Source organism: Pezoporus occidentalis, unplaced genomic scaffold, assembly GCF_034315485.1.
Source record: "Pezoporus occidentalis ecotype Australia unplaced genomic scaffold, CSIRO_AGI_Poc_V1 ctg147, whole genome shotgun sequence".
Lineage (NCBI taxonomy): Eukaryota > Metazoa > Chordata > Aves > Psittaciformes > Psittacidae > Pezoporus > Pezoporus occidentalis.
The window spans coordinates 677360-702856 of NW_026913284.1; the positions used below are offsets into that span (position 1 = coordinate 677360).

The 25497-nt window shown below is 39.4% G+C and overlaps 1 protein-coding gene across 1 annotated transcript in view; it reads right to left on the reverse strand.

The window, feature by feature from the left end:
• Nucleotides 1–22039, reverse strand: part of KNDC1 (kinase non-catalytic C-lobe domain containing 1) — a 69698-nt gene extending 47659 nt beyond the window's left edge. The window contains exons 1-3 of the mRNA XM_062610364.1: nucleotides 21840–22039; nucleotides 16238–16436; nucleotides 13008–13066 (exon numbers count right to left, since the gene is read on the reverse strand). Coding sequence (XP_062466348.1) covers nucleotides 13008–13066; nucleotides 16238–16436; nucleotides 21840–21935 — 354 coding nt within the window. The 5' untranslated portion in view covers nucleotides 21936–22039. The remainder of the gene's footprint in view (nucleotides 1–13007; nucleotides 13067–16237; nucleotides 16437–21839) is intronic.
• Nucleotides 22040–25497: the final 3458 nt, after the last annotated feature.

The window sequence follows — 25497 nt, forward strand, 5'->3', positions numbered from 1 at the left end:
CCAGAAGTCAAGCAAAAACTGGTACTGCACTGGTAGTTAGGAACTTTCTTAAGCAGTTAAGAGGGTTTTGTTTTTCTCCTTAGTTTATGAAAAAAAACCAAACCAAACCAAACCAAAAAGCCCCCAAAACCCCCAACCCACCAAAAACCCCACCTATTTTAAATCTAGCTAAGAATAGTTTTTGAATTACAGGAACTTTTGCACAACAGGATAACAACATTAATAGCTCGTAAACAGCATGCATTTCAAGAAAGATTCAAAGGAATTAAAAATTAAACCAAAACGTCTTCACAATTACACCCAACTTGTAGCTGTGCCTGGGATTGCTCTGACGCAGGTGTAGGACCTTGCACTTCACTTTGCTGAACTTCATGAGGTTTGTGTTGGCCCACCTCTCAAGAATGTCAAGGTCCCTTTGAATGCATCCCTTCCCTCCAGCATGTTGACTGTACCACATAGCTGAGTGTCATCAGCACTTGCTGGAAGCACTCACCAAGGGAGAGGACAGCTTCTATCATCGTGTTAAAATTCTATGTTATAAGTGATCTATACTTAAGGCCTCTGTCAGTTTCAATCAAAAGTTAGCTGCCTTGCTGCATGCCAATTTATGACCATTTAAATCAGAGAACAGTAATGATCCACTCTAGTTTTAAAATCTGCAAAGCAAAAGATCAAGAGAGGAAGTAAAAGCTCCAAGCCTACACGCAGAGTGTGACAGAGGCTCCGTTGTATTACTGCCTGGCAGGGCTAATGAAGTAGTCTTCAATAGGAACTCATACTTGCAGAAAAAAAGCTGACAAAAGAGCTTTTGAGTAGTGACTGCATAAGCATTTAGCATATTGCAATTATGAATAATGACCATTTACATTTTGTATTGTGATTTCACTAAGTTCAGAAATGTAGGTCTTCAACTGAACTGAATAAGACACACTGTAATAGAATTACTACTTCCTGTAAAACATTTTTGACTAAATGACAAGCTACAGAAATAGTCTAAGACAGTTCTTGGTTTTGACATTCATATCTGACCCTTATTTTACTTTGCAATTTTTTCTTTTATTTATTGAGATGCTTCCACCCTTTCACAATTCAAAGCATTTAAAGGTTCCTTTAATGAAGGCTTCAGTGTTGTTAAAAAATTCAAAGTTTTATAAAGAAATTCAAGGTAATGCTTGAGAAAATTACTACTGGGAGAAAACATTTCATATTTATCTAATCTTTTTTCAATGTATTCTAAATTGCACTATTTTTATGCAAAAGAAAGTCAGACAGTAAAATTCTTCTGCAACAAAATGAAAGGGAAATAGGGCTATTTTAAATACTTCTTTACAAAGAGACTAAATGCTTTTCTGCATAACTGTAATTACTGAAAGGTGCTGTATGAAACATTAGCTTTTTATTCATTTGGCACTTTGGATGTGTAGATAATTAGTTTGCAGAATGTGCTAAAAGTGCTAAACCACTATTCACAAAACATATACTGTAGCTTGAATTGGTAGCAAATGCTGGAAAAACAACATTTTCAACCAAAGCTCTATTTGCAGTTTGTCCCTTCTAACTACAGTTGCTACTTAGCTTTGAATTCTTTTTTCCCTGAAAGACTGTCATAGTCCTTCTAAAATGGGCATAAAAATTCAGCCACATGTCAGATTTTCTCAAATAACGTGTTCCAAGCTGAAGTCTGCAGGCATTTCAACTCTTAAATTGCCTTTTAATTTATCTAACAACTAAATGAAACATTTTACTATGTTCTTAGGCAAACATCAGGTAACCAGTTTACACCACAAAACACAAGCAAGGCTTCATGGATACAACCTAAAAAGCAATGCTTTTTAGGAGAAAAAGGAGAAGTAAACCAAGCAAAATACAAATGCACTTGGAAAGAGTATGCATCAGATATACTATGACTCAAATGTTGTCTAGTACCTACATTTTATTTTGGTTTCTTGTGACTTCTATTTATAACATTCAGTTTGAACTGGCAAACTCTACACATCACTCTAATCTCTGTTTTATAGTTGCAGGCTTTTTCTCTATAATGGTCCATGACAACTGTTTTTTCTCCATGAATTTGTCTAAGCTTTATCCACAAACATCTTTTTTGCATATGTGCTTTGCTGCAAGAATTTCCACAGCTTACTGAATAACAAAGAAGCATTCCCTCTTGTTTTGAGTTTGTTCAATGAGTTTTGAACCTGTGTTCAACTCATTGCTGCCACCTACTTCTTCATATACCAGGGCTGGCAAATACTCACTCTATGGCTGCAGCCATGGCATACTTCACAGATTTCTAGCAGAGCTTCTCCCTCAGGGCATTCTTTTCCAGGCTAAAGACTATTACTATAAATAATTGCTTCTTTTATGAATTCTGTTTCACCATCTGGTCCTGGAAATTCATTTTACTGCTAATTTGTCAACTTGGTCACTAGTCTATTGGACATTCTTATTTGAGATTTTTTTATTGGATACTCTGAGGTTTTTTTTTTATAACTCCCCATAAAGAAGAAAGGGGAGTCAGAAAATACAAAAACTTTTCAACTGTACCTCAAGAAGCTGTTACTCGTTGTAGTGAAGACTACAATACATCTTAAGCCACTGTCAGCCACCTTTGTAAACATTCATGTCACTTTAAGAAGTCACTTGAAGATGAACGTACACAGAAATTTGACCAAATTTAAAACATGCCATGTGCATGAAATTACTCATGCGTTGTCAGGTTGAGGACACAAATTAAGAACAGGTTTCTTAGATTTCCATCCCATTTTTAAGGCTCCCTTAATCACAAAAATCATCATCCCAACACAGATGGGTACACCAATTACTCCTCTCTTGCAGGACTGTAGAAGTATGGCAGGTAAGGAAGAACACTGCAGTAAAACTGCTGGGAGACCTCAGAGGTTAGATAGCAAAAGTTACACACACTTATCTTTAAAGCTTCTTAAACAATACTATTTTTTTAGAACTGCCTTTGAAACAGAGTTTTATGTATCATAACTCTCCTTAAGGTTTATCAGCCATTTACCTCCTTACTTTTAAGTTATACGCCATAGGTAATTCACTTATCACTTAATTATACTAACAAAATTTATCCCCTATAGGCATAGAAACAAGGAAGCCTGGGAAACTGTTCTATGCATTCTGAGCAGACTAGCTGTCTTCTTTCAACTGTTTAAGCTTTTTTTCATTATATGGCAAATGTGATGTCATACAAGTTCATTAACTTATAGTTACTGAAGTTGTTTGTTTAAAAAAGTATATTAATGTTATCTTTAATGTAAGAGAATGTGCCTACTGGTAAAGTCTCTTATTCTGAGCCAGGCAATGCATTTGCACAATTCTGCACTGGGGGATGCTTAACTCCACATTTTGGAGCTAAAAAACTGAAGTGCAGCATTTCCAGTTAAGAACGCTATGGGACAATTTACTCAAATAGCATCCCAGTTCCTTTACCATGGCATGGATCAATAACATCAGAAATCTGACAGGTAAAAATATTTGTTGTTGTGAAGTAACCATTTCACTTTTCTTTGAAGTAGATTTTTTTTGTTTATATATTTTTTTCTTACAAGGAACATACACAAGAATCACTGATGAACAGCAAATGTAAAAAGCTGGCCAAACACTTCTGAACTGACCCAACTGCCTAATATCTTAAAGACCACATTCAAAACATGAATTTTCACACAACAGCTGTAGGTGACTGAAATAGCAAATGAGTAGGTAGCTCTCACTGCATGCATAAGGAATGCAAACAGTGGAGGACAATCAGGAATGATTTGTGGTTTGCTTGTTGCTATTTTGGTGGTAGTGGCGGTGCTTTTGGGGCTGGTTTGGGTTTGGGTTTTTTTGTTGTTTTTGTTTGATTGTTTCACTGGGGAATGATTTCTGCAGAAGTAAACCTTGCTTCTTCTCTACTCAGGCACAGAACTCACATGACAGGGCTTGAAGCGTACAGCCCATAATCAAGTAATATTTTACAAGGAAAGAGTAACATAGATACTTCATTCATGCACTTATTGAAAACCTAATTAAATCAACATTCCTGAGTAAAAAGGCCACCTCTGTTGCCATTAAAATTTGAGAGACAGGAAAGGAGGTTTGCATGGGTTTGAGTGTTGGGTTTTATGTTTTTTTTTATTTTTTTATTTTTTTTACTTTAACTTGGTAAAAGGGCTTGAAAGTTCAAGAATCCTGGAATATGTATATACTAACAGGTTTACACAAAAATGTCTCCAATAGTCGCTTAAGAAAGCCTAAGTCACTTGCAATGCTTTTCCCAGGAGACAAGATCCTTAGTTTCAAAAGTGTACTCTCAGCTGTTCTGTGAAGCTTTTTTGAAATGCTGTAACTAAGGAGAATGATGTGTGAGTGACAACCATTTTATTACAATCCTGAAAAATTTTATCTAGAGATTAGGAAGTTGCCTATTCTGACGACTACTTCTAAATCAATCAGTTCCCGAACCTTTCAAAAGAAGGAGATATTCATGAATGTTCTCATACACCGGTGAAAAGCAAACTGTAAATGCAGTTCATGCAAATGCTAAAAATGAATTGTTTGTCATTGTGCAAGGGAGTATAAAGCCTCCAGATCCAGTCTAGCAATGACCATGGATCTTTCAGTGAACTGAATATCCATGTGAAACAGACATAAAATTAATCAAATCTTCTGAGACAAAGTAATGACAAGGAATAATTTTGCTGGAGGTCTTCATGTCACTTTTAAGGTTCAGGCTTTCAAAAGCATTTCTAACATTTCAAAAGCATTTTCTAACATTTCAAAAGCATTTTCTAACATTCTAAGGAGTAAATGATGTAAAAAAGTGGAGAGTGGATAGGAAATTAAGTTCCGCCAGTAAGACCAGTATGATAATGGCTCCACATAAAAAAAAGTTTGAATGGGCAGCACCAGAAACTGACAGGTAATTCTACCAAGACTAAGGAAGACAACTTCATCTGTGGCTGAGAAAGTATCAGTACTAATCAGAAGACTTTATGTGGAAGAAGCTGAAGATAAACAATTGATCCAAAACTTTTCTTTGTCTTTAATACTATAAGAAGCCTACAGTTTTATGACACTGCACAAGTGTAACAGGAGAAAACAATCTGTCCCCTTTTCCATAGATTTTTGCTTATGATAGAAACTACCTGCAAATTTATCCAACACAGATCTTCAGGCTTCTAAAAGAGTAAATTTCAACTACTACAGGAACCAACTGTTTTAAGACAGAATATAAAAGTCCTCTTTTTACTACCAATCTTTCCCTTACAACCCCAAAATCCTCCAATAAGCTTATCTGAAAAATGCTTTTCTACATCAGTGAATAATCCTCCTCAATCTTAAATAAATTATCTTAGCTTTAATAGTGCCTTCTTAAGGGAACCTTATTGCTGAGTAAGGAAGAAACCTAGAATTCCATGTATTTTCATTGAGCAGGTAACCTGTTCAGTCATTTCTCTCCTGAGGACATTTTTCCACCAAAGAGACAGACTATTCCTGATAAAAATATAAATCAGTCTGTGAAAAACTGTTTCACATTTAGAGGCAAAGCTATAAAAATACCAGCAATACGCTCATAAAGCCTAATAGAAAAGACCAGTATGATAACTTGCAAACCCAACTCCAAAACTAAGCAACAAGCTGTAGGTTTTTGAGGTAATCAAGTTAGAAACTTTAAGATATTCTATACATAAAAAACAGGATGCTGTGGGGAGGAAAAAAAAAGGGGGGGATATTCTTCCTTTGGTTATCTCTTTGTGGAAAAGTACTAAAGGATGATATTCGCCCGGTACTAAATCCCTGAATGGAGTCTCAGTTGGGCTGATGCTGTAATCCTTGTGCTCTTGCTTTTACATTTCCTCTTCTATAGCACAGCAGAGGTACAGGTAACTAAATAGAAGTAATCTATTTTTATCACTGAAGGAAAAGACAGCTTTAAAAAACACTCAGAAGAAAGAACGGTTTAGACTACAGGAGGAGATAAGTTACCAGTTGCTGATGACAAGCCTTGCTGCTGTTAGACTGAATTTGTCTCAAGAGGAGGCTTCATGAAACGAAGGGAAACAGAACTCAGGAAAAAAGGCACTAAGTGTTTCAAAAGACTTATTCCCCCATCAGATAAACACAAACCCAAAAACCCCTCTAGGAGAACATGCAAAAAGTTTTCTTTTTTCCTCCTGCACTTAAAGCTAAAGACAGAATAGAACAGCAGAATAGTCACAGCATTCAAAAGGTACTGCTTTAAAAGACCAGAGAAATGGCAAAGGCAAGACTTTCTTTATACCTTCTGATGTTTTGATCTGGGAGAAAGATGAAGGCTTTCATATTTAGAGAAGGACCAACAGCTGAGACCTGAGCACTAGCTCAGTAACGATCAGCTATTGATTGCAGCACCAAACTGTCAGCCGTTTTCTTCAATAGGACCAACATATATGTATGGTCTGAACCTTCCTTTCTTTATCTATTCCCTAAACTAGAACAGTAGTTTCCATTTGGCACTTCAATTTATGCATTCATATGTATATAAAATATTTGTATGTATACGGTATATCTCAATCCAACTGCCTTGTCACATTTCATAGGAATAAGCTGTAAGAATCTTAGCTACTTAGTTTAAAAAAACAAACCCACAAAAAACCCCAACAACAAACGAACAACAAAAAAAACACAAAACCCAGTAATATATTTTAGTTTGTCTCTATTAGCACTAGTTATGCAACTTTTGCATATTTTCAAGGTTGTTGAGATATTTGGACTTATTTTTTTTATATAAATCAACTATAACCCACTGAGAACTGCAAGTCAACAGCTATCACATTCTTGGAAAAGAGACAAGTAGCGTTCAGCCTTTTCTGGTTCCGATTCTTTCCCAGGTCAGCATACCCCACTCCAGCTGTGATAGCAAAAAGAGTAAGTTCTAGATGAGAAAATAGAGGCTTGTGACACTCACTTTCCTCCCATTTTCTCTCCTGTATTTTCCCCTTCTCTTTGAGGTAGTATTCAGCTCTGTATTACTTTCCAATTCTTTTATTTCTGAAAGGTTTTAATCCTGCTGCATACAGAGGTTTCTGAACTACTGCATTTTATCACCTCTATATAATGGAGGAAGTCATTAAGCAGAAGCATTATCCAGTCTGCTTTAGATATTAGGGAAAAAAAAAAAGGGCACACTGAAAATTCATTGATTTCTGTTACAAAGGTTCACTAGAACAAGCAAAGTTGAACAGCCACATTATTAAAAGATTATAAATGCAAGCTCACACATTGCAGACATCGGTCCTTCATCTCACTGAAAGCTCATATCTTAGAAATGTGGGGCTCTACATAAATTGAACCTCTGTGTCACACTCAATGGCAGTTTTGTGATGCAGACAAACAGCTATTTGAAACTAGTGAGACAGCCAGTGTTTCTAACCTGAGGCAAACTTGTATTGTAGTGACAGAAACAAGGCTACTAATGAACTCACCAATATTTAACTATTCCTGTTGGGCCTCCAATCGGTCAAATTTCACAAGTCTATCACTGTATTTCCGAGGGCAAGAAAATGAAATAGGAACCATTTTCATTAGGAAAGTGGCTAAAGCTCTTCCTATTTAGAGGAGAGAACCGGGACTCAGCTTATACTGAAGATGAATTGTTTGACAAGCACAGTACATAGTCAAGCAGGCAAAATTTAAAAGCAGCCTCAAATCTGTATTTTTTGCAACTCAGTTTCTTGATGTCTTTCCAGAACAGAAAAATTCACATTCTATACTGCTCTCTATAGTAGCATATGGGTAAAACATTACAAAACGAGAGACTAGTCTTCATATTTGAGATGTTTCTAACTGAATTCTAGCTCAAGATTCTAGGAGAGCAAAAAAGTGGTCAGTACTTGCTATAGCAAATAGACACTTTCCAGCTTAGAGAAGCAGAAAGTGAGATCTTTGCATCAATGCAGGCAAGTGACAGCATCAGCCATCAGAAGACTTTAAGACTTTTACTGAACACAGCCACATCGCATACCTGTGTTTGCATTAGGAATAAAAGTGAAAATAAGTGTGCTGTATGGAAATTCAGCTTTTCTTTGGAGTTACAGTATGGATCATAACTCTAAAGTTTGTTTCCTATTTTCCTCTCTCTTTGCAGCAGCCAGTCCTCAACAGTGCAGTTACCAGAGCACAATGGTAATAGAAATCTGCACAGAGATAGCAAAGTTAGAGAAAAAAATGAATATAGATACATAGGAGATTCTCTATTTTAGCTCAGTGCTGTCCTAGAAACCACCAGTACCTGCTTGGCTGCCTTTTCTTCCCTTGCACTGCGACCATGCTTTACACCAGGAAGAGGAAGACGTCATAGAACAGCAAGCCAAACGCAGCACTGTACTAGCTACTTGGAAAAAAATAACTACCTCAGCCAAAACCAGGACACCTATTAAATGCTTTTCCAACCACTTAGCAACACAGTCCTTTCAAGGACTCTTGAGACATTCAGAAACAGCAATCCTTCCTCCAACCCTACAGGCTAGCAGCTCTAAAGAAGTCACCAGTTGGAAAGCACAGTCACACTTAGAATCATAGAACAGTTAGGGTTGGAAAGGACCTGAAGATTATCTAGTTCCAACCCCCCCTGCCCATCAGGGACACCTCACACTAAACCATATCACCCAAGGCCTCATCCAACCTGGTCTTGAACACTGCCAGGAATGGAGCATTCACAACCTCCCTGGGCAACCTATTCCAGTGCCTCACCACCCTAACAGGAAAAAATTTCTTCCTTATATCCAATCTAAACTTCCCCTGTTTAAGTTTTAACCCATTACCCCTTGTCCTGTCACTACAGTCTCTAATGAAGAGTCCCTCCCCAGCATCCCTATAGGCCCCCTTCAGATACTGGAAGGCTGCTATGAGTTCTCCACGCAGCCTTCTCTTCTCCAGGCTGAACAGCCCCAACTTTCTCAGCCTGTCTTCATACGGGAGGTGCTCCAGGCCCCTGATCATCCTCGTGGCCCTTCTCTGGACTTGTTCCAACAGTTCCATGTCCTTTTTATGTTGAGGACGCCAGAACTGCACACAGTACTCCAGGTGAGGTCTCATGAGAGCAGAGTACAGGGGCAGGATCGCCTCCTTCGACCTGCTGGTCATGCTCCTTTTGATGCAGCCCAGGATACGGTTGGCTTTCTGGGCTGCGAGCACACACTGCCAGCTCATGTTCATTTTCTCATCAACCAACACCCCCAAGTCCTTCTCTGCAGAGCTGCTCTGAATCTCTTCTTTGCCCAATCTGCAGCTGTGCCTGGGATTGCTCTGACCCAGGTGTAGGACCTTGTACTTGGCATGGTTAAACTTCATAAGGTTGGCATCAGCCCACCTCACAAGTGTGTCAAGGTCCCTCTGGATGGCATTCCTTCCCTCCAGGGTACCAACCAAACCACACAGCTTGGTGTCATCAGCAAACTTGCTGAGGGCGCACTCAATCCCACTGTCCATGTCAGCGACAAAGATGTTTAACAAGATCAGTCCCAACACCGATCCCTGAGGCACACCACTCATTACTGGTTTCCAGCTGGACATTGAGCCATTAACCACAACTCTTTGTGTGCGGCCATCCAGCCAGTTCTTTATCCACCAAGCGGTCTATCTATCAAATTGATGTCTCTCTAATTTAGAGACAAGGATGTTGTGTGGGACAGTGTGGAACGCTTTACACAAGTCCAGGTAGATGACATCAACTTCACTGTTGGCACAAAAAGCCGCTTTCACAGCTACTTCCTTCTTAATATCTTTCTCTCTACAAAGTTTGTTCTACGCCCGACACTGAAGCTGACAACTCCCTGAAGGGCTTTTACCTTCCTACTTCTCAACAGTAACTGAAGTTAGTGCTATTATTCCCACTTTACAAATGGAGAGCAGGTCAGAAAACAAGTCACAAGTCTAAAGCAAACCACATGAAATCAATTACTTTTCAGTCCTGCCCATTGTCATTTGGATGAAGCTTTAGATCTCTTGCTATTTGAAATTCCAACTAAAAACTGAAATTTATAATAGTGTTGTTTCAGACACCAGGACAGTAATGCATTTCAATTTGTTTCCCTATCTATTACCATTGTATGCTTGTGAGTGTCAGCTAAGTTTAGTAACTAATTAGACTGGAGTCACTATTCCATTAGAAGTCTGGATCAGTAATTCACCAAGCAGGAAACAAAACATCTCTTGTTGAAGTAAGTGTAGCTTTATTTGCGGATTTTTTAATTATTTTTTTTCTTTTAGAGTTTGAAGAGGAAGAAGTCATCCAGTAGCTATACAAACCTCACTGAGAGCTTCCATTTTAGAAACAACAAAGTAAGTCACACTCAAATCAACTGAAACCTCTGGCTGACATAAGTATTTTAAATCAGCTGAGCTTTGACACTGGGGCAATAGTCTGTCAAAGATCTTCCTGAACATAATTAGCTGTTCCATAGCTTTTTTTTATTTTATTTTGAAATGGAACAGTTTCAATACAAACACTGCTTTTCACTGGTCTCAACAAAGCAGCTAAACAGCTGCAAAAACACTCCTTCAACAAAGAACAACTGAGTAAGGTAATTGCCAAGGAAGAAGCAAGCAGTAACAGAAAAGATTTGATGCCGCTGTAAAAAGGGCAGCTTATTGATACAGTATAGAGAATCTTATAATACCAAGAAAGCACAAGGGCCCAGGGTTTCCTCAGATAGATACATATAAACTAGTGCTATTCTGCTATTGCAGAAGATGTTACAACTAGGGGCGAGGGATAGACAAAAGTATCAATACCTTTGAAAAAGAGAAGTTTTGCTACCAAGAAGGAAACAGCTACCTTGGAAAGATTACAGTATTATAAAACCGTTGTAAGAAGTACATAAGGATTAACCCACTGTGGGTGTTAGAAACTGTGAAGCAAAAGCAAAATGAGGTCAGTGTGGAATCCCTGGCAGAATTTGATCTGGTACCAAAGTACTTCAGTACTTTTTGAATTTTAAAATCAACTAAAATCTACAGGCAGTAAGAGGTACAGCTTTGAAATTTCCACAAATACTCAGAATCTCACAACTGTCTAACAAAACGCACACAAATCCCAGAAGAAAGTAATACACCTCTGCCTCAACAAAGGGGAAAGCCCTAGATTCTCAGTCTTGTGCACTGCCCTAGGATGGTCAATGAGAAACAGCTGAAGCAACAGAACACTGTTGTAGCACTGCTCTCCCTGCTTTGCAAGGCTCCTCAACTTGCCAGATAATGAAATTGGAGCAACGGACAGAAATCAGTGTACCTGGCCCTTAGCCTGCTTCGTAACAGACAAGACAGAGCATGTCATGACAGAGCACATACACAAGTGTGTACCTTCATGTATCTTCATCAACCTTTGCAAAAAAAGTTCAAGTCAATGTTTAGACTCACTCTTGACTCAAACACCTTTCGCTGACCATATAATTGTTTATGCTGTGCTGGTATTGGGTTTCACTGGGATTTAACAGGTTTGTACGTACTGCTGAAAGAGAAGACTTCAATAATAAACCTGTACACAGATGAGTTTTACCCAAGAGGGATACAACAACCTTGTACATCAGAGAGAACTAAAATTTCAGGTAACTTAGCATTCCCACAGTCTTCCCAAACTTTCATTTCACCTTGTTCCATCCCCTTCGTCTTCTAACCTCTTTCAGTGAATCTATTTTCTACCTGCATAAGAGTTCAGCAACTACTAGAGGAGGAAGACAGGGTTGGGAGGAAAAGCGATTTTGCCAGAGGAGTAAATAATTTCACAAGTCTTGTAGATGTATGTGTCAGAATCTTTGAGGCTTGTTAAAGGGCAAGGGATGGAGAACACATTTATGTAAAATCTTACACATTTATGTAAAAAAGTTGTATGTCCAGTTTCAGACATACAACATAAAGAAAACAAAAATAGTCACTTTTGGGTTACTTTGGGATTTACTTTCCTAACCAAACCTGAATACAAAAACTACTGCAGTTGCCCAGTTCAACTGCAAAACTGGTCACCTCCTAACCACCCCTCACCCACATTGGCTCCCTGTCCCCAAAGACCACCAAAAAAACCCAGCCTGGGTGTGGGGCAAGAGTGAGCACAGAAATCACTAGAGTTCTGTTGGCCTATCTACATTAATAAAGCATAGCAGGATGGAGAAATGTTGCATCTATAACCTTCAAACACTGTACTACTTCCTACTCTGTAATACTACCCTTCCTGCTTTAGCATTCTCTTCTTAGTTGTAGTACTACATACTTCCAAGGTTCACTTATCCTTCCCTCCTCCCCCACCAATGAAACAGAGAACAATAAACATGACTATGAAGGCTATAACTACAAAAAGTAAAAGGTATTTGTGTTGAACTAAAAAGAAACAGAATCTTTTTTTATACCTTGAATTGAACAAGCTTGAATTATCTAAGCATACATGTCAGAAAAAAAACTGTATAAAAAAAAGGACATTAAGCAAGCAAGCACTCCTTCAGCATGCAATGAGATGGTTGACTTGGGAGGCTAATGAATTAGTATAAACAATTTGATCTAATTTAATTTAACAATGTAGAGCATTTGTGCATTGTAAAGCAACAGATAGTAATTTGTTTCTTCATTAAATCAAAGATAAAATTGCTGATTACCCTTCCATGAATTATTTTATTGAAGAGGATGGCAAACAAATTTTATATTTAGTCATAAAAGTTCATGGCTAGTCTCCAAACAACCAAATGTAACCAGTGAGGGATACCAGTGAACATAGTAGGGGCCAGCTGTGGTTTAGGACAACACATTATTCAGCCAAAACAGATTCTCACATCCTAACAGTTAGTGAACATGTGTTTATACAGAACATTAATACAGCTTTTTACATTTACTTTTTATTTCCACAAAGCGTATCTAAACATCACAATTTACTATTTGCAGTCTTTAAATGTGTTAACATTATACATTTGGAATGCTGAGCATTTGGTACTGAAATGATTAAACCCCCCTCTATTTTACAGATAAATTTTTGAACTTGCCTCAAAAGTGTTACCCGTGATATCAAATTCTGGTGGAACAAAGGCACCCTCTGGATCATCTTTGAAAGCAAAAGGAAACATGTCATATTAGAAATTAATAGTCTCATTTGTTTAAAAAATAAGCAAATTTGATGATATAAATTTAATTATATTCTCAGATCTGACACAAAAGAAACTATGCGTATAGCAGTATTTTGCTTCACTCACCTGATATACAAATAAGTTATTATCCATGATTCTAGTACTGTAAGTAAAACAAAGTGCTGTTTTCAAACTTCCTGTAACAAAATACCATATTTTTCCTACTAAGAAACAAAACACCCCAAAAGAAATACATTTACCACACCTAACCACTTCTTGCCTTCAGACATTAATGTTTAGACCAAGTTATCACCTAAGCTAGTGCAGCTCAGCTGTGGTTTGCAGGCTTTATTTGATTAATGGGACATTTCCATTCACTGTTTTCCACTGCAGACTTAGGTGATAAGGGTTCAAGCACAAAACCAACCTGAACAGCTAACTGCCTCTTCATCTACCAACTAGTTTAGAACCTTGACCCTTCTGCTTAGTTTGTTTTAATTATGATAAAGAGTTGAGGAAACATATTCCCCACTTGTGTGCTGTTAGCAGGGAACTGAGCTACTGCAGTAACTACTCCTGAATAAAGAGGTAGAAGAAAGAAAGGAACACCTTAAGAGAGATCAATGTTGCTGTAGCATCTAACCAGGCACATATTATCACACTGCACTGAAGTCACATGACCCCACTAAACGACATCAGGGGATTAAAAAACAAAGTGCCAGACTAAACTCCTACTTTTCACTTACATATTCTGCTCACCTAGTCTACCCTTCTGTGAAGCCAGTGGATGATTGAGATAACTTACAAGCAAAGACTGCAAGTTTCTCTTCTCAAAAGGGAAGGAAAAAAAAAAGGTATGCTCACAGGTGTAGTATACTCATCACTGCTTTAGGTCCAATAAAACTTTTGTGACTGTATTTTAGAAGTGAAATGCAAAGCTCTTTTACTGTGAGGATACTAAACTCACTTGGTTTTTTTTTTTTTTTTACATATTCATACATTGCAGCTACCTGGCATGGCTGACTATCCATGTGCCACTGATTTAGTTTCTTACTATGCTCCTGAATCTACTTTCTCACTGAAAAAGAAAGCATCCCTTATTTTTTTTCTGATATTTGGGGAGGCAGAAGAGTAAGAGAACTAATGGACAGAAGATGTTTTGTCCTCTCTTCTCCTCTCCAGACTATTGCTCCTTCTTTTCATCTCCCCACTACCTTTTCCCTTTCTTTCCACAGAATACTTTAAAGATTGTACAAGCATATAGTTTTTTGTCACTAGTAAAGCTTGCTGTATTCTTTTAATATCATGTTTACAATGGAATTTTTTCTGATCTGAAGAGACAGGATATCAGAGCCCTTGGCAGAACATCCCATTGAATGTTTGTCACTGTAGCACCACAGAACCTGCAGGAAGCAGAACTTGCTGCTAAAGAGAGGTGACAGGCTGTTCATTTTCTCTCACTGGCAAGCAAATCCAGAGGTTATAATTTTCTTCAAGAAGAATAAATCCATAGATAACTATAGGAAAGCAAAAAGGACAAACTCCCCAAGTACCTATCTAGCAAACTTTATTTTAACCAAATAGGAATAAGATTTGCGGGGAAGAGTCAAAGACAGTGGACCATGAACATGGGAAACAGAATATACACATAACTTCTTGCAGTCCTAGGGAAAACACAACTTTCTTTAAAGAGAACTAATGAAAATTCCCTCCCTCAGAAACGAGCATGACTTCAGGGAACCAAATCTTTGTCCATTTGCTTTGCACAGGAATTTGTTATCCCACATTTTAAGCACTTGAATACAGCAAATACAAGGATCAACTGTTTGCCAGCTATTCAATTAGAAGAAGAAATTGATTTTTCTCTTTCCTAGTAGCAATTTTTCATCCACCAGATTTATTCTCTTCACTAAGTCTTTCACATACCCTTATGAATACAAATCTGTTTTTAACTTTTTTAACTTCAAGTTATGACAAGCTCATGAAAATAAAGGAAACTGATACCACATTACCCTATTAACATGGAACTAAAAGTTGACTCACATATTTGGGAAATTTAAGCACAAAACAAATACAACAACAATTATAAAGATATATTTTCATCTTTATTAATTATATTTTTTGATGTTACATGCTTATTTAATATACTATCTTTAATTCTAAAGAAGGCAGCAAATATTCATTTGTTGCAAAGTTAGTTTACCCCATTTTATCTAACTACTGTCATGTAGATTTCCACTGAAAGAATAAACACTTATTCTGACATAGATTTAAAACTAAATTAGGTTAAAGAAAACATAACCTGAGCAGTGTGTATACAGACCAGAACAGCTCTTCTAGTTACAACCTGACAAAATTTTAACAAGGACTACAGAGCAAGAGCTAGGGTTTCTTGTTTTGTTTTGTAATATTCCTAACAAGCTCAAGACCCATCATTTTGAGATGGGTCATGTGAAAAGGGAACAGTGACAATGACATGCTTTTATGCCTGTCCTGAAATCAGAAGTCATATTTTAAGTTAAGCATCCCCCCATTCATCTACTACAATATCTGTAGATTTCATATGCTACTACATACTGGGTTTTAGCATATTAAAATTCATTTCTCAGTCAGTCATCATACTTGCTGATTCTAAAAACCATGACTTAAAATAAATCCAAAAAATCCTTATTCAAGAGAGCTTTTCCTTTCTAACAGTGATTATGCACCAGAATTGCCCCATTCTCTATGGCCACAATCATCAAGATACACTGAACGTCAGATTTCTCTAGAAATAGCACATATCTGTGAAATGAGAAGAAATGGAAGAGCCCAAGAATGTGCTTTACACAGGTAAAGACTTGTGCACACAGATACACAAATACATACTCTACAGTGTTTAAAATGGATATAAATCACATTCTTCTGGATAAGTCTTAAAATCACTAGAATGAATCTTCTAAGAAAACCCATAAAAGCCTTTGATCACCAATCACAAAACTGAGCATGCAGTTTCATATGGACCTATACTCACCCATTCCTAAACAAGTTTTTGTTTTCTCTTTATTTTAACTACAAGTCTTAAGAATAGAATATAATGCTTTCCTACAGTCTCTCACTATGAGTTTCCACAGTTCAAAAACAAATGGCCTGGAAACACAAATACTTACCACTGAGCTGTTCCATGAAGCATACATTGCCATTGGTGTTAAAAGCCAAAGTATCAGGAGTGATGCACAGTGTCTGGAAGATTGCAGAATGGGCAATACTCTTCAGAGAATGGCAACACTCCAGGCAAATTGCCCAGATATCTTGCTCAGTAAGACAGCTATCCCGCAGCGACAAAATATCAGCAAGGGACACATTCTCCTGCCAAGATATGAATTAATAAATTACCCTGGATTTCATGACACTACTTTGTGTATCATAGATTACATTTGACACAATTGGCTCAGAGTAATCTTTCCAGCAAGTTCTCAAACTTTCTAGGACTAACACCCCAAGGAACACCAAGTGCATGACTTTGCTCTTAACACAAAGAGTCTCTCATGAAGCAGTTAGCCTGAACAAAGGTATTGTAATATGTTAACATCCTTAAAATAAAAAAAAAAAGACATTATGGGAGCTATGCGAGTTACACAAACACTGCATCAAAGTTAGGGAGGTAAAAGCAGAGAGACTAAGTTAAAACATTTTGTTTAACCCATGTCTCCCTAAAGTTCTCCCAGGAGTGTTCGGATAAACTCTTTAAAAATTCTCTTCACTGCAGTTTTCCCTACCATCTGTGATCTCGGAAGGAGTACCCTCTAAATTAGCCTGCCTTAAGAATGATGCTGTTGTGAAGTTTAGTTGCATAGACTATTTAATAAACACTCAAAAGCCAAGCAAGTCATAGGAAAAGTGTTCTTACACTTTGACTGAAAACCAAACACTTTGGTTGTTCTAGGCCTCCCCATTATACCCAGAGCTCTCAGTGATCAAAATAGCTCTTGGACTTCATTTCTAAGTTACTATCCTAAATTATAAGCCAACTTTCTTTGACCCCACTATCAGAATAAGGCTGTGAAGAGTCCATTTTCAAAAAAAAAAAAAAAGTCGCTGCAATGTGGCTTTCCTAGGCAAGATATTCAGAAATAATGCATAGCTCAAAGCAGCAAGCCTTTTTATGTACAGTTTTTAGAATACAAAACTAATACATTACCCATAGCTACAGAGTAAAGCTTTTATGAACATAAAGGAATGACAAAAATCATATGAACAAAACATCAATCCCACCTGTAAGGAGAAATACACTAACAAAAATGGAAGTGTCTACAGAAGTTACTTTACATCAAACCATACCACTATGAATTACACATAATATTGTCTCACTTACATGAAGTAATTAAGAATAAAATATGTTTCTGAATTATATTAATTATACCTTGAATTGAAGATGCAGCTCTATATTACTTGAAGTATGAGACAGCAAAACAGATTGTGAGGTATCTTAAGAGTTCAGAAAACCATGGTGGCTTAAACTTTTAATTCCTTGGAAAATAAGAGTTTAAATTTTCTTTTCATACCTCAGTCCTGGTGAGCATAAATGATATTTGGATTACCATTTACAGGAAGGTTAACAGTTCGTTAACATGTTTTTTGTTGAGAGAATCAAGTATTGCACTTATAATAGCCTTCAAACACAAAACCATTTCTAGTTCAAAAATTTATTTTGCTTTTTAGTCTGAAGCAGAATGCTTAATAAATGAGGGAAAAAAAAAAATCCCAAACAAACAAAAACCAGCCAAACAAAAACACAAAGAACCCCCCCCCCCCCCCAAAACCCAACCTAAAACAAAGAAAAAAATCCAGGTGGGAAATAAAGCACACTTACTATTGACTGGGAAACTTAACTTCTACTATCAATATTCTCATTTTCATCAGCCTAGAGATGGATTGATTTACTAATGGCAGTATTACTACAGTGCTTTCTAGCATTCATCACAAACCCTGGGCTCATTGAGTTTAGTCCTACATAATAATGAACAGCAAAAGCTCTTACAGTTCAGGTACACAAGACAAAAGATCTCATTTTCTTTGTGCTGTGCCTAGCACCATATGCATAATGCTGCCATCATGTTTTAAGGGTGGATGAGGAGGTTTTGCATATCTTTATGGTGAACTTCTTCCAAGCATGAAGGGCAGCACAGTGATTCCTGTATCTGAAAACATTAACATATGAAAAGGAGCTGGACCACAAGCCATTAGATTTTGAAGCTGACCAAACTGATAGGTAGGATGAGGATAGGCTTGGAAAGGAAACAACAAAATGCTAATTCTATGGCAAGAAAAAGTTTAAAAAAGAAAAAAGAAATAGAAATTCTATGATCAAAGCAATGAACCTGTAATTATTTTTATTTTAAACTCTCATAAAATCAGCCTTTAAGACAGCCTCAATATCAAATTCCAGTCACAATAAGGACTTGATAGAATTTACGACAAGCTTTGAGGCTGAGCTCTACAAGCAGGTATTAATCATTAGTAGTAATATCTATAGCATAAACCTACAAAAACATCTCTGTCTTGTGGTTATTTGGGGGGTAAAAAAAGATAATAATGAACTCATGTCAGATAAACTTATCTTCCTTCCAGGTGATGGGACAGTTAGGCAATACATAAAAAAAAAACAAACAGAACAAAAAAAAACCCAACCTCACAAAAAAGGAAAAAGGAAGGGGAAAAAAAATTAAAAAAAAAAAAAAAAAGAAAGAAAGGCCTATGAATGAATGTTCAGTAGTTTCAATCAGCAATAAATGGCTAGGTGAAGATCAAAAAACCGAAGCAAAACACCACTACCACAACCATAATGCAAGCCTTCCTCTTTTCAGTGCTCCAGGATGTGAAGGAATTTCTTCACAGAAATCATGTATTTCTCCAAAGATTACGCTATCTTGACCTAAGTTACTAAAACTGCTGTTGCCGCAAAGCAAGGCCTTTGTAGAGAATGAAGCATTGAAAACAGAGAGACATGCAGTGGACTAGTTTGCATCCCCAAAGCCATACAGAAACAAAGTTTTCACTGTAGTCTGCATCCCCAAAGCCAAAACAGAAACAAAGTTTTCACTGTAGGGAAAGGAAAAAAAAAAAAAGAAAAAGTCCTTTTAAGACTACAACACAGAAGGTTCTGGCAAACTGAAGCTTCTGGAGAGGCATGACATCTATACTTGGACAGCTGAAAGTTGGTCCACTTGAATCACAGGAAAACGCAAGTGTGTTATGTAACAGAGATGCTGATGCCTTTTCCCTCATCTCAGTAAGATAAACTTGTAAACGCAATTACTGTTTAATAACTACAAAAAGTGAACAGGTCAGACAATCATGCTTTAATTATTCACTTTAGCTCTCATTTTATTCTTATATTTTCTTCAGAAAATCTAAAACAGTGCACTAGCATATAATTAGGCAGAGGAAGAGAGAGCAGGAAGAGAAAACAAATTAATTTGCCACAGGTAACTTCTCAAAAAACCTTAAAATTAAAGATTAAGGAGTGTGAGACAAAGAAAGTCCTAGAAAAGAAAGGCATCTGAAACAGACCCACATCCTTTGCATTTCCTACTCTTCAGCTCAGGCAGCTTCTTGCTTCACATGTTGGCTTTTGTAAACCACATACATTACACACCAACCTCATTCCTTATACAGGTCCAGTGATGAAAATCACAGGCTCCACTAAATGACTAAGCATTCACAGTTTTCTGGCACCTAAGCCTTTTTGCCAATTCACACAAACTTGAAAACAATCTGTTCCAAAAATAATGAAAAATGTGTCAACCAAATGTTAACCACTCATTAAATTCCTCACATTTTAAGAAAAAACACTGGGTTGCCTGGGTAAGCCCACTGAATACGCCTCAAAGCAGCCCTTTTAACTTCTCTAGCTGCCAGGTGACAGGTCATGCTCATTCTCTCAACAAGAATATGGAAAATATTAATATATCTGGAATCACAGAATCGTAGAATAGTTAGGGTTGGAAAGGACCTGAAGATCATCCAGTTCCAACTCCCCTGCTGTGGGCAGGGACACCTTACGCTAAATCATATCACCCAAGGCCTCGTCCAACCTGGTCTTGAACACTGCCAGGAATGGAGCATTCACAACCTCCCTGGGCAACCTATTCCAGTGCCTCACCACCCTAACAGGAAAGAATTTCCTTCTTATGTCCAATCTAAACTTCCCCTGTTTAACTTTGAACCCGTTACCCCTTGTCCTATCACTGCAATCTCTAATGAAGAGTCCCTCTCCAGCATCCCTATAGGCCCCCTTCAGATACTGGAAGGCTGCTAGGAGGTCTCCATGGAGCCTTCTCTTCTCCAGGCTGAACAGCCCCAACTTCCTCAGCCTGTCTTCATATGGGAGGTGCTCCAGTCCCCTGATCATCCTCGTGGCCCTCCTCTGGACTTGTTCCAACAGTTCCATGTCCTTTTTATGTTGAGGACACCAGAACTGCACACAACACTCCAGGTGAGGTCTCACAAGAGCAGAGTCGAGGGGCCGGATCACCTCCTTCGACCTGCTGGTCATGCTCCTTTTGATGCAGCCCAGGATACGGTTGGCTTTCTGGGCTGCAAGCACACACTGCCGGCTCATGTTCATTTTCTCATCAACCAACACCCCCAAGTCCTTCTCCTCAGGGCTGCTCTGAATCTCTTCTCTGCCCAACCTGCAGCTGTGCCTGGGATTGCTCCGACCCAGGTGCAGAACCTTGCACTTGGCATGGTTAAACTTCATGAGGTTGGCATCAGCCCACCTCACAACTAAATAGAAAGGACTGTTGAGAATCCATAATCAAAGTATATATTTAGCAGGTGAGAAAAACGGGCTTAGGCCTTCCTCATGCACAAGAGTTGACCTTCTTCTTGCACCCTGAAGAAACACTGTAAGAGACTTTTAATTTTAAAACTCACTTTTAAGTCCTGATTGAGTTTGGGTTCTTGACACAGCAAATAAGAAAGTCTGCAAGATCTAATTTGGGGAACAAATGGCTCATATATGGTTTACCAAATTTCCACTTAAAAAAACCAAACCAACCAACCAACTTAAAACCAACAAAACATTCTGCCCAAACATTCAGTGGGGGGGGCTAAGGAACACACTTCATGTGGAAAGATACAAAGATGAGCAAGAGCAACAAAAACGAAGTGCAAAACCACGCACAAAACCAGATAAATCTGAGGGCAGAACTGGGTTTAGCTACAGGTTATTTCAGGTTATGTGGCATAGCAACTGAACAAACAGCAACAGGGTAGGAGGAGATGAGTGTACAAAAATCTGGTTTGTAGCTACAGGAAACACTTTCGTTTGTAATAAGAAATTTCCCAGTATCAGGTGTGACAAGGTCATTCACTCCCCGACCACAGCATTAACCCACGGCTGCCATGGGAGTTACAAGACACCCTGCACTCGAAGACCATGACTTTGCCGTTGTGTGGAGAGGGTGCACAGGGACGCACTACGCCCAACTTGGTCGGCAGAATCGCCAGGCAGGAGCACGGGAGGAAAACACCGTGAACCCCAAGAGGGCAGTTTTGCTGCCGTGGCCTGGCCGCTCCTGGCGGGCCGGGTGACCCCCAAACTCCGGCCGGCGCCGGCGCTCGCGCAGCTGACCCCACGGCACAGGCAAGAGGACCGAGGCAGCAGCGGTAGTAGTGGGGTGCCGGCTACCCCTGAGGCCCCCTCATCACAGGTGAGTGCAAGGGCGGCGGCGGCGGCTCCGTCCCTGCACCTGCCTCACTCACCTCATCCTCCAGCAGCGTCGGTAGAGGCTCGAAGTCATAGCAGTTCACCTCCTCCTCCTCATAAAACACGTCCTCTGCGGCGCCAACAGCCTCCATTCTGCCCGGGAGGGAGCAGGGGCTTCACCTACGCAGCCTCTCTACACGCCCGGACCACGGCCCTCGGCCCCCGCCGCGGCTCATGCCCACACCCGCCTGCGGGCTGCCCCGGAGGCGACCCCCACGGCGTCGGGCCCGCGCGCCCGCCCTGCTTTAACCCCTTCCCCTCCCGCCGGGCGCCGGGCACGGGGAGGCCCTTGCCTCTCCCAGCGGCCACCGTCGCCCGCTCAAGCCGTCGGCTGGGGCAGCGCTGCCATGGCAACGCGGCCCGCCACCGCCTCGCCCTCCCGGCGCGGCCTCACTGCGGCGGCGCCCGCCCTCCTGTGACGGTGCCCGCCCCAAGAGTCACAGGGCGCGAACCCCGACGTGTGCCCCGAGCCCCTTCCTCCCCGCTGACGGGTGAGCTCCCGGCACGAAGGCGGTGCCGTGGCGCTGGGCCCTGAGGGGCAGCCCGCCGCAGTGCCAGCTGCGGCCGCCGGGCGCCGCGGGAGCCGGCTGAGCTGCTCCCTTCGGGAGAGCGGTGGCGGTGGGAGGGAGGGATAGCAGTCTAGTGTCCGTCGAGAGGCCGGGGAGGCGGCGTGACCTGGTGACAGGGGTGCTGTCTGTCCGTATGGCCGGGGAGCTGCTCCCACCAGCGAGTTTTCCTCCCGTGGGGTTACCTGCCTGCCCGTCTGCCTCGGCCTCGTTTTGTCGTCCCGGCTCTCCAAAACGCTGGATTTACTGCATATACCAGAGTTTACAATTAGGCAGGTGACCAAATGTCTGTGGCTTGATCATGGCCATAACTCCTGAGGCAGGTCAAACGGTGACAAGCACGAAAACAGCCTGGAAATACCGATTTTCATTTTTTCCTAGCCCTTCTTTGCTATACACAGTGCTTGAGGTGCTTAAAACAACTTTATTAAGGCTCCTTTTGAAACGAAGGCTCAAGATCAAGGATTCCTTCAGAAATACCGCCTGTGTAGGCACATGTTTTTAAGAAAGCCCCACTGGAAACTGCAAATTGTGTTGTGTAAACAGGTCGAAGCCATTCCCCTTTCTGCCTGGGAAAGGGAATTGGCTTGGTGGAGAAGTAACTGCACTACTCACTGCATGAACCCCTGAGCAAGTGTCCCCTGATTGAATTTAAAGCCTGCGTGCAGGCACATGGAAATCTTACATCTCCATTGTAACCGGAGTGGCAGATGGAGAGAATAAACTGCTTTCCCCTGTAATTAAATTTCACAACTACAGGTAGCTGGAAAATAATAGTGCCATTTTCATTATCCTGCTTTCCTGTATGCCTATAATTCTGTGTCAAAATGGAGTATGTTAATGAATTAATATGTACACAGTGCATCAAGCAAAAGCAAGGGTTTTATATTTTTTGTATGTAGTACGCTTTGGAAAAGATTAATTAGCTATTAAAATATACATTAACAAACACTGTGAAGAAAAGAAAGATTAACTGCCTCATAGAAGTAATCTTGCAGCAGTCGTAAGATTTCTCCTAATTAAACGTTAATTGGATAAATTTTGCAGTTACACCATGCTACTGAGAAAACACCTAAACCCAGGCAGATTGGAATCTTTCACGTATATGCTGTCTTTTTACTAACATTTTTGAACTAACCTGTGGTGAACAAAATGTATATATATTTAAAATGATATCTCACGCATTTAAATGTGGACAAATGTTAAAACATGAGAACAGTGAGTGCCTGATCCTTCTGAAAATAAAGCCCAACATGAGACTAAGAACAGTATTATTATAAAATGTTTCTTAAAATGTATTTCACCAGCATATTTAGCAAAATGTTGTCCTCAGACAGTACAATGTACCCAAGAAGAATCTTGAATTCTGGACTCATGCAGGCTGGACTTACAACTGCATTGTAAAGAAAAATAAAAGAGAAAAATTTCTTTAATGCGTAAATTGGGTCTGAAAATCTGTGCTCCTCCATAAATAGATCTTAGAAAAGTACTCCATTGCAATTACTGCTTGAGCATTCACAAACATTTCTGAAAAATTATAGTTTAAGTCAAATCTCTGGATGCTGCATGGAAATTCACATGCTAGTTTTGAAAGGATCGAGATTTTTTTGTTGAATAAGAGAAATTTCCTTGGTAAAAGGAATTAGTAATTGAGTGATGAGGCATTTCCTTGTAAGATTCCTTATTGGGACCTTGAATCTAGGCTTGGGTAGATTTTGTCAGAGTAAGTGTATCCAAGTGATTCGAGGTGCTTGAGACCTGTCTCCTGCTTGTTCTGGTTAATTTACTTGCTCTGCTGAAGAACTATTTATATCAAATGGAATATGTACAAAGTGGAAAACAAAATGACATAAATACAGGATTTCTCTGTAAATGAAAACCTGTAGCAGACTTAGCCTTATCACAAGTGCCCTGATAGGCAGAAAAGCCACTGGAACTGATACGGTCTGATAGATCCAGAATGATTGCTATATTAAGCCTATGCTCTCATCAGTAATTCTGTTGTTTTGCTTTCCATATTGGTCTCACAGTTGAGGCAACTGTCAGAAAAGGCATTTTAACTTGCTTGATACATTCATGTAGTGATTCTCAGAGTAGAGTATTCATTCTGATTAACATTTGCAATTAATCATCGCCCATGGGAGTAGCTGGAGGACACGCAACACTACACAGTTCAACATTAGAAAAACCCCACATGCAGATGAAGCTGTCAGTTTGTCTGCAGGCATATTTTCTGTTCTTTATTTTCCACAATATTGCTTAAGAAACGTAAAGTTCTTAAAATGTCTTTATCTATCTAGTATTGGTAGGCATTTTTTGAAAGATGTTTTGATGGATATGTGAGTGCCTGTGGAATTTATTTTCTGAGTCTGAGGTTGGCTCAACATGCAAGTGAATACCGTATTAAAACCAGAAATACATAGAACAGCAATCACATTTTTAAAGGTGAGTGTTCTCAAAAGGCAGAAATAAAAATATTATTTTGCACTACTAATATTCTATAGCCTGAAAAGAAATAACAAATGTTGTCATAGATTAAAGAGATACGCTGTAACTAAAATTGCTTTGGTAAAGGATATTTGAAACAGGTTTCACTATGGAGGTACTGGAGAGAGGTTTCATTTGCCTGTGATCAGATTTTAGAATTGTAGAATCATAGAATAGTTAGGGTTGGAAAGTACCTAAAGATCATCTAGTTCCAACCCCTCTGCCATGGGCAGGGACATCTTACACTAAACCATGTCACCCAAGGCTCTGCCCATATGTCCAATCTAAACTTCCCCTGTTTAAGTTATAACCCATTACCCATTGTCCTATCACTGCAGTCCCTAATGAAGAGTCCCTCCCCAGCATCCCTATAGGCCCCCCTTCAGATACTGGAAGGCTGCTATGAGGTCTCCACGCAGCCTTCTCTTCTCCAGGCTGAACAGCCCCAACTTTCTCAGCCTATCGTCATATGGGAGGTGCTCCAGTCCCCTGATCATCCTCGTGGGCCTCCTCGTGTTGTTCCTCCATGGAACAACAGTTCCATGTCCTTTTTATGTTGAGGACACCAGAACTGCACACAACACTCCAGGTGAGGTCTCAC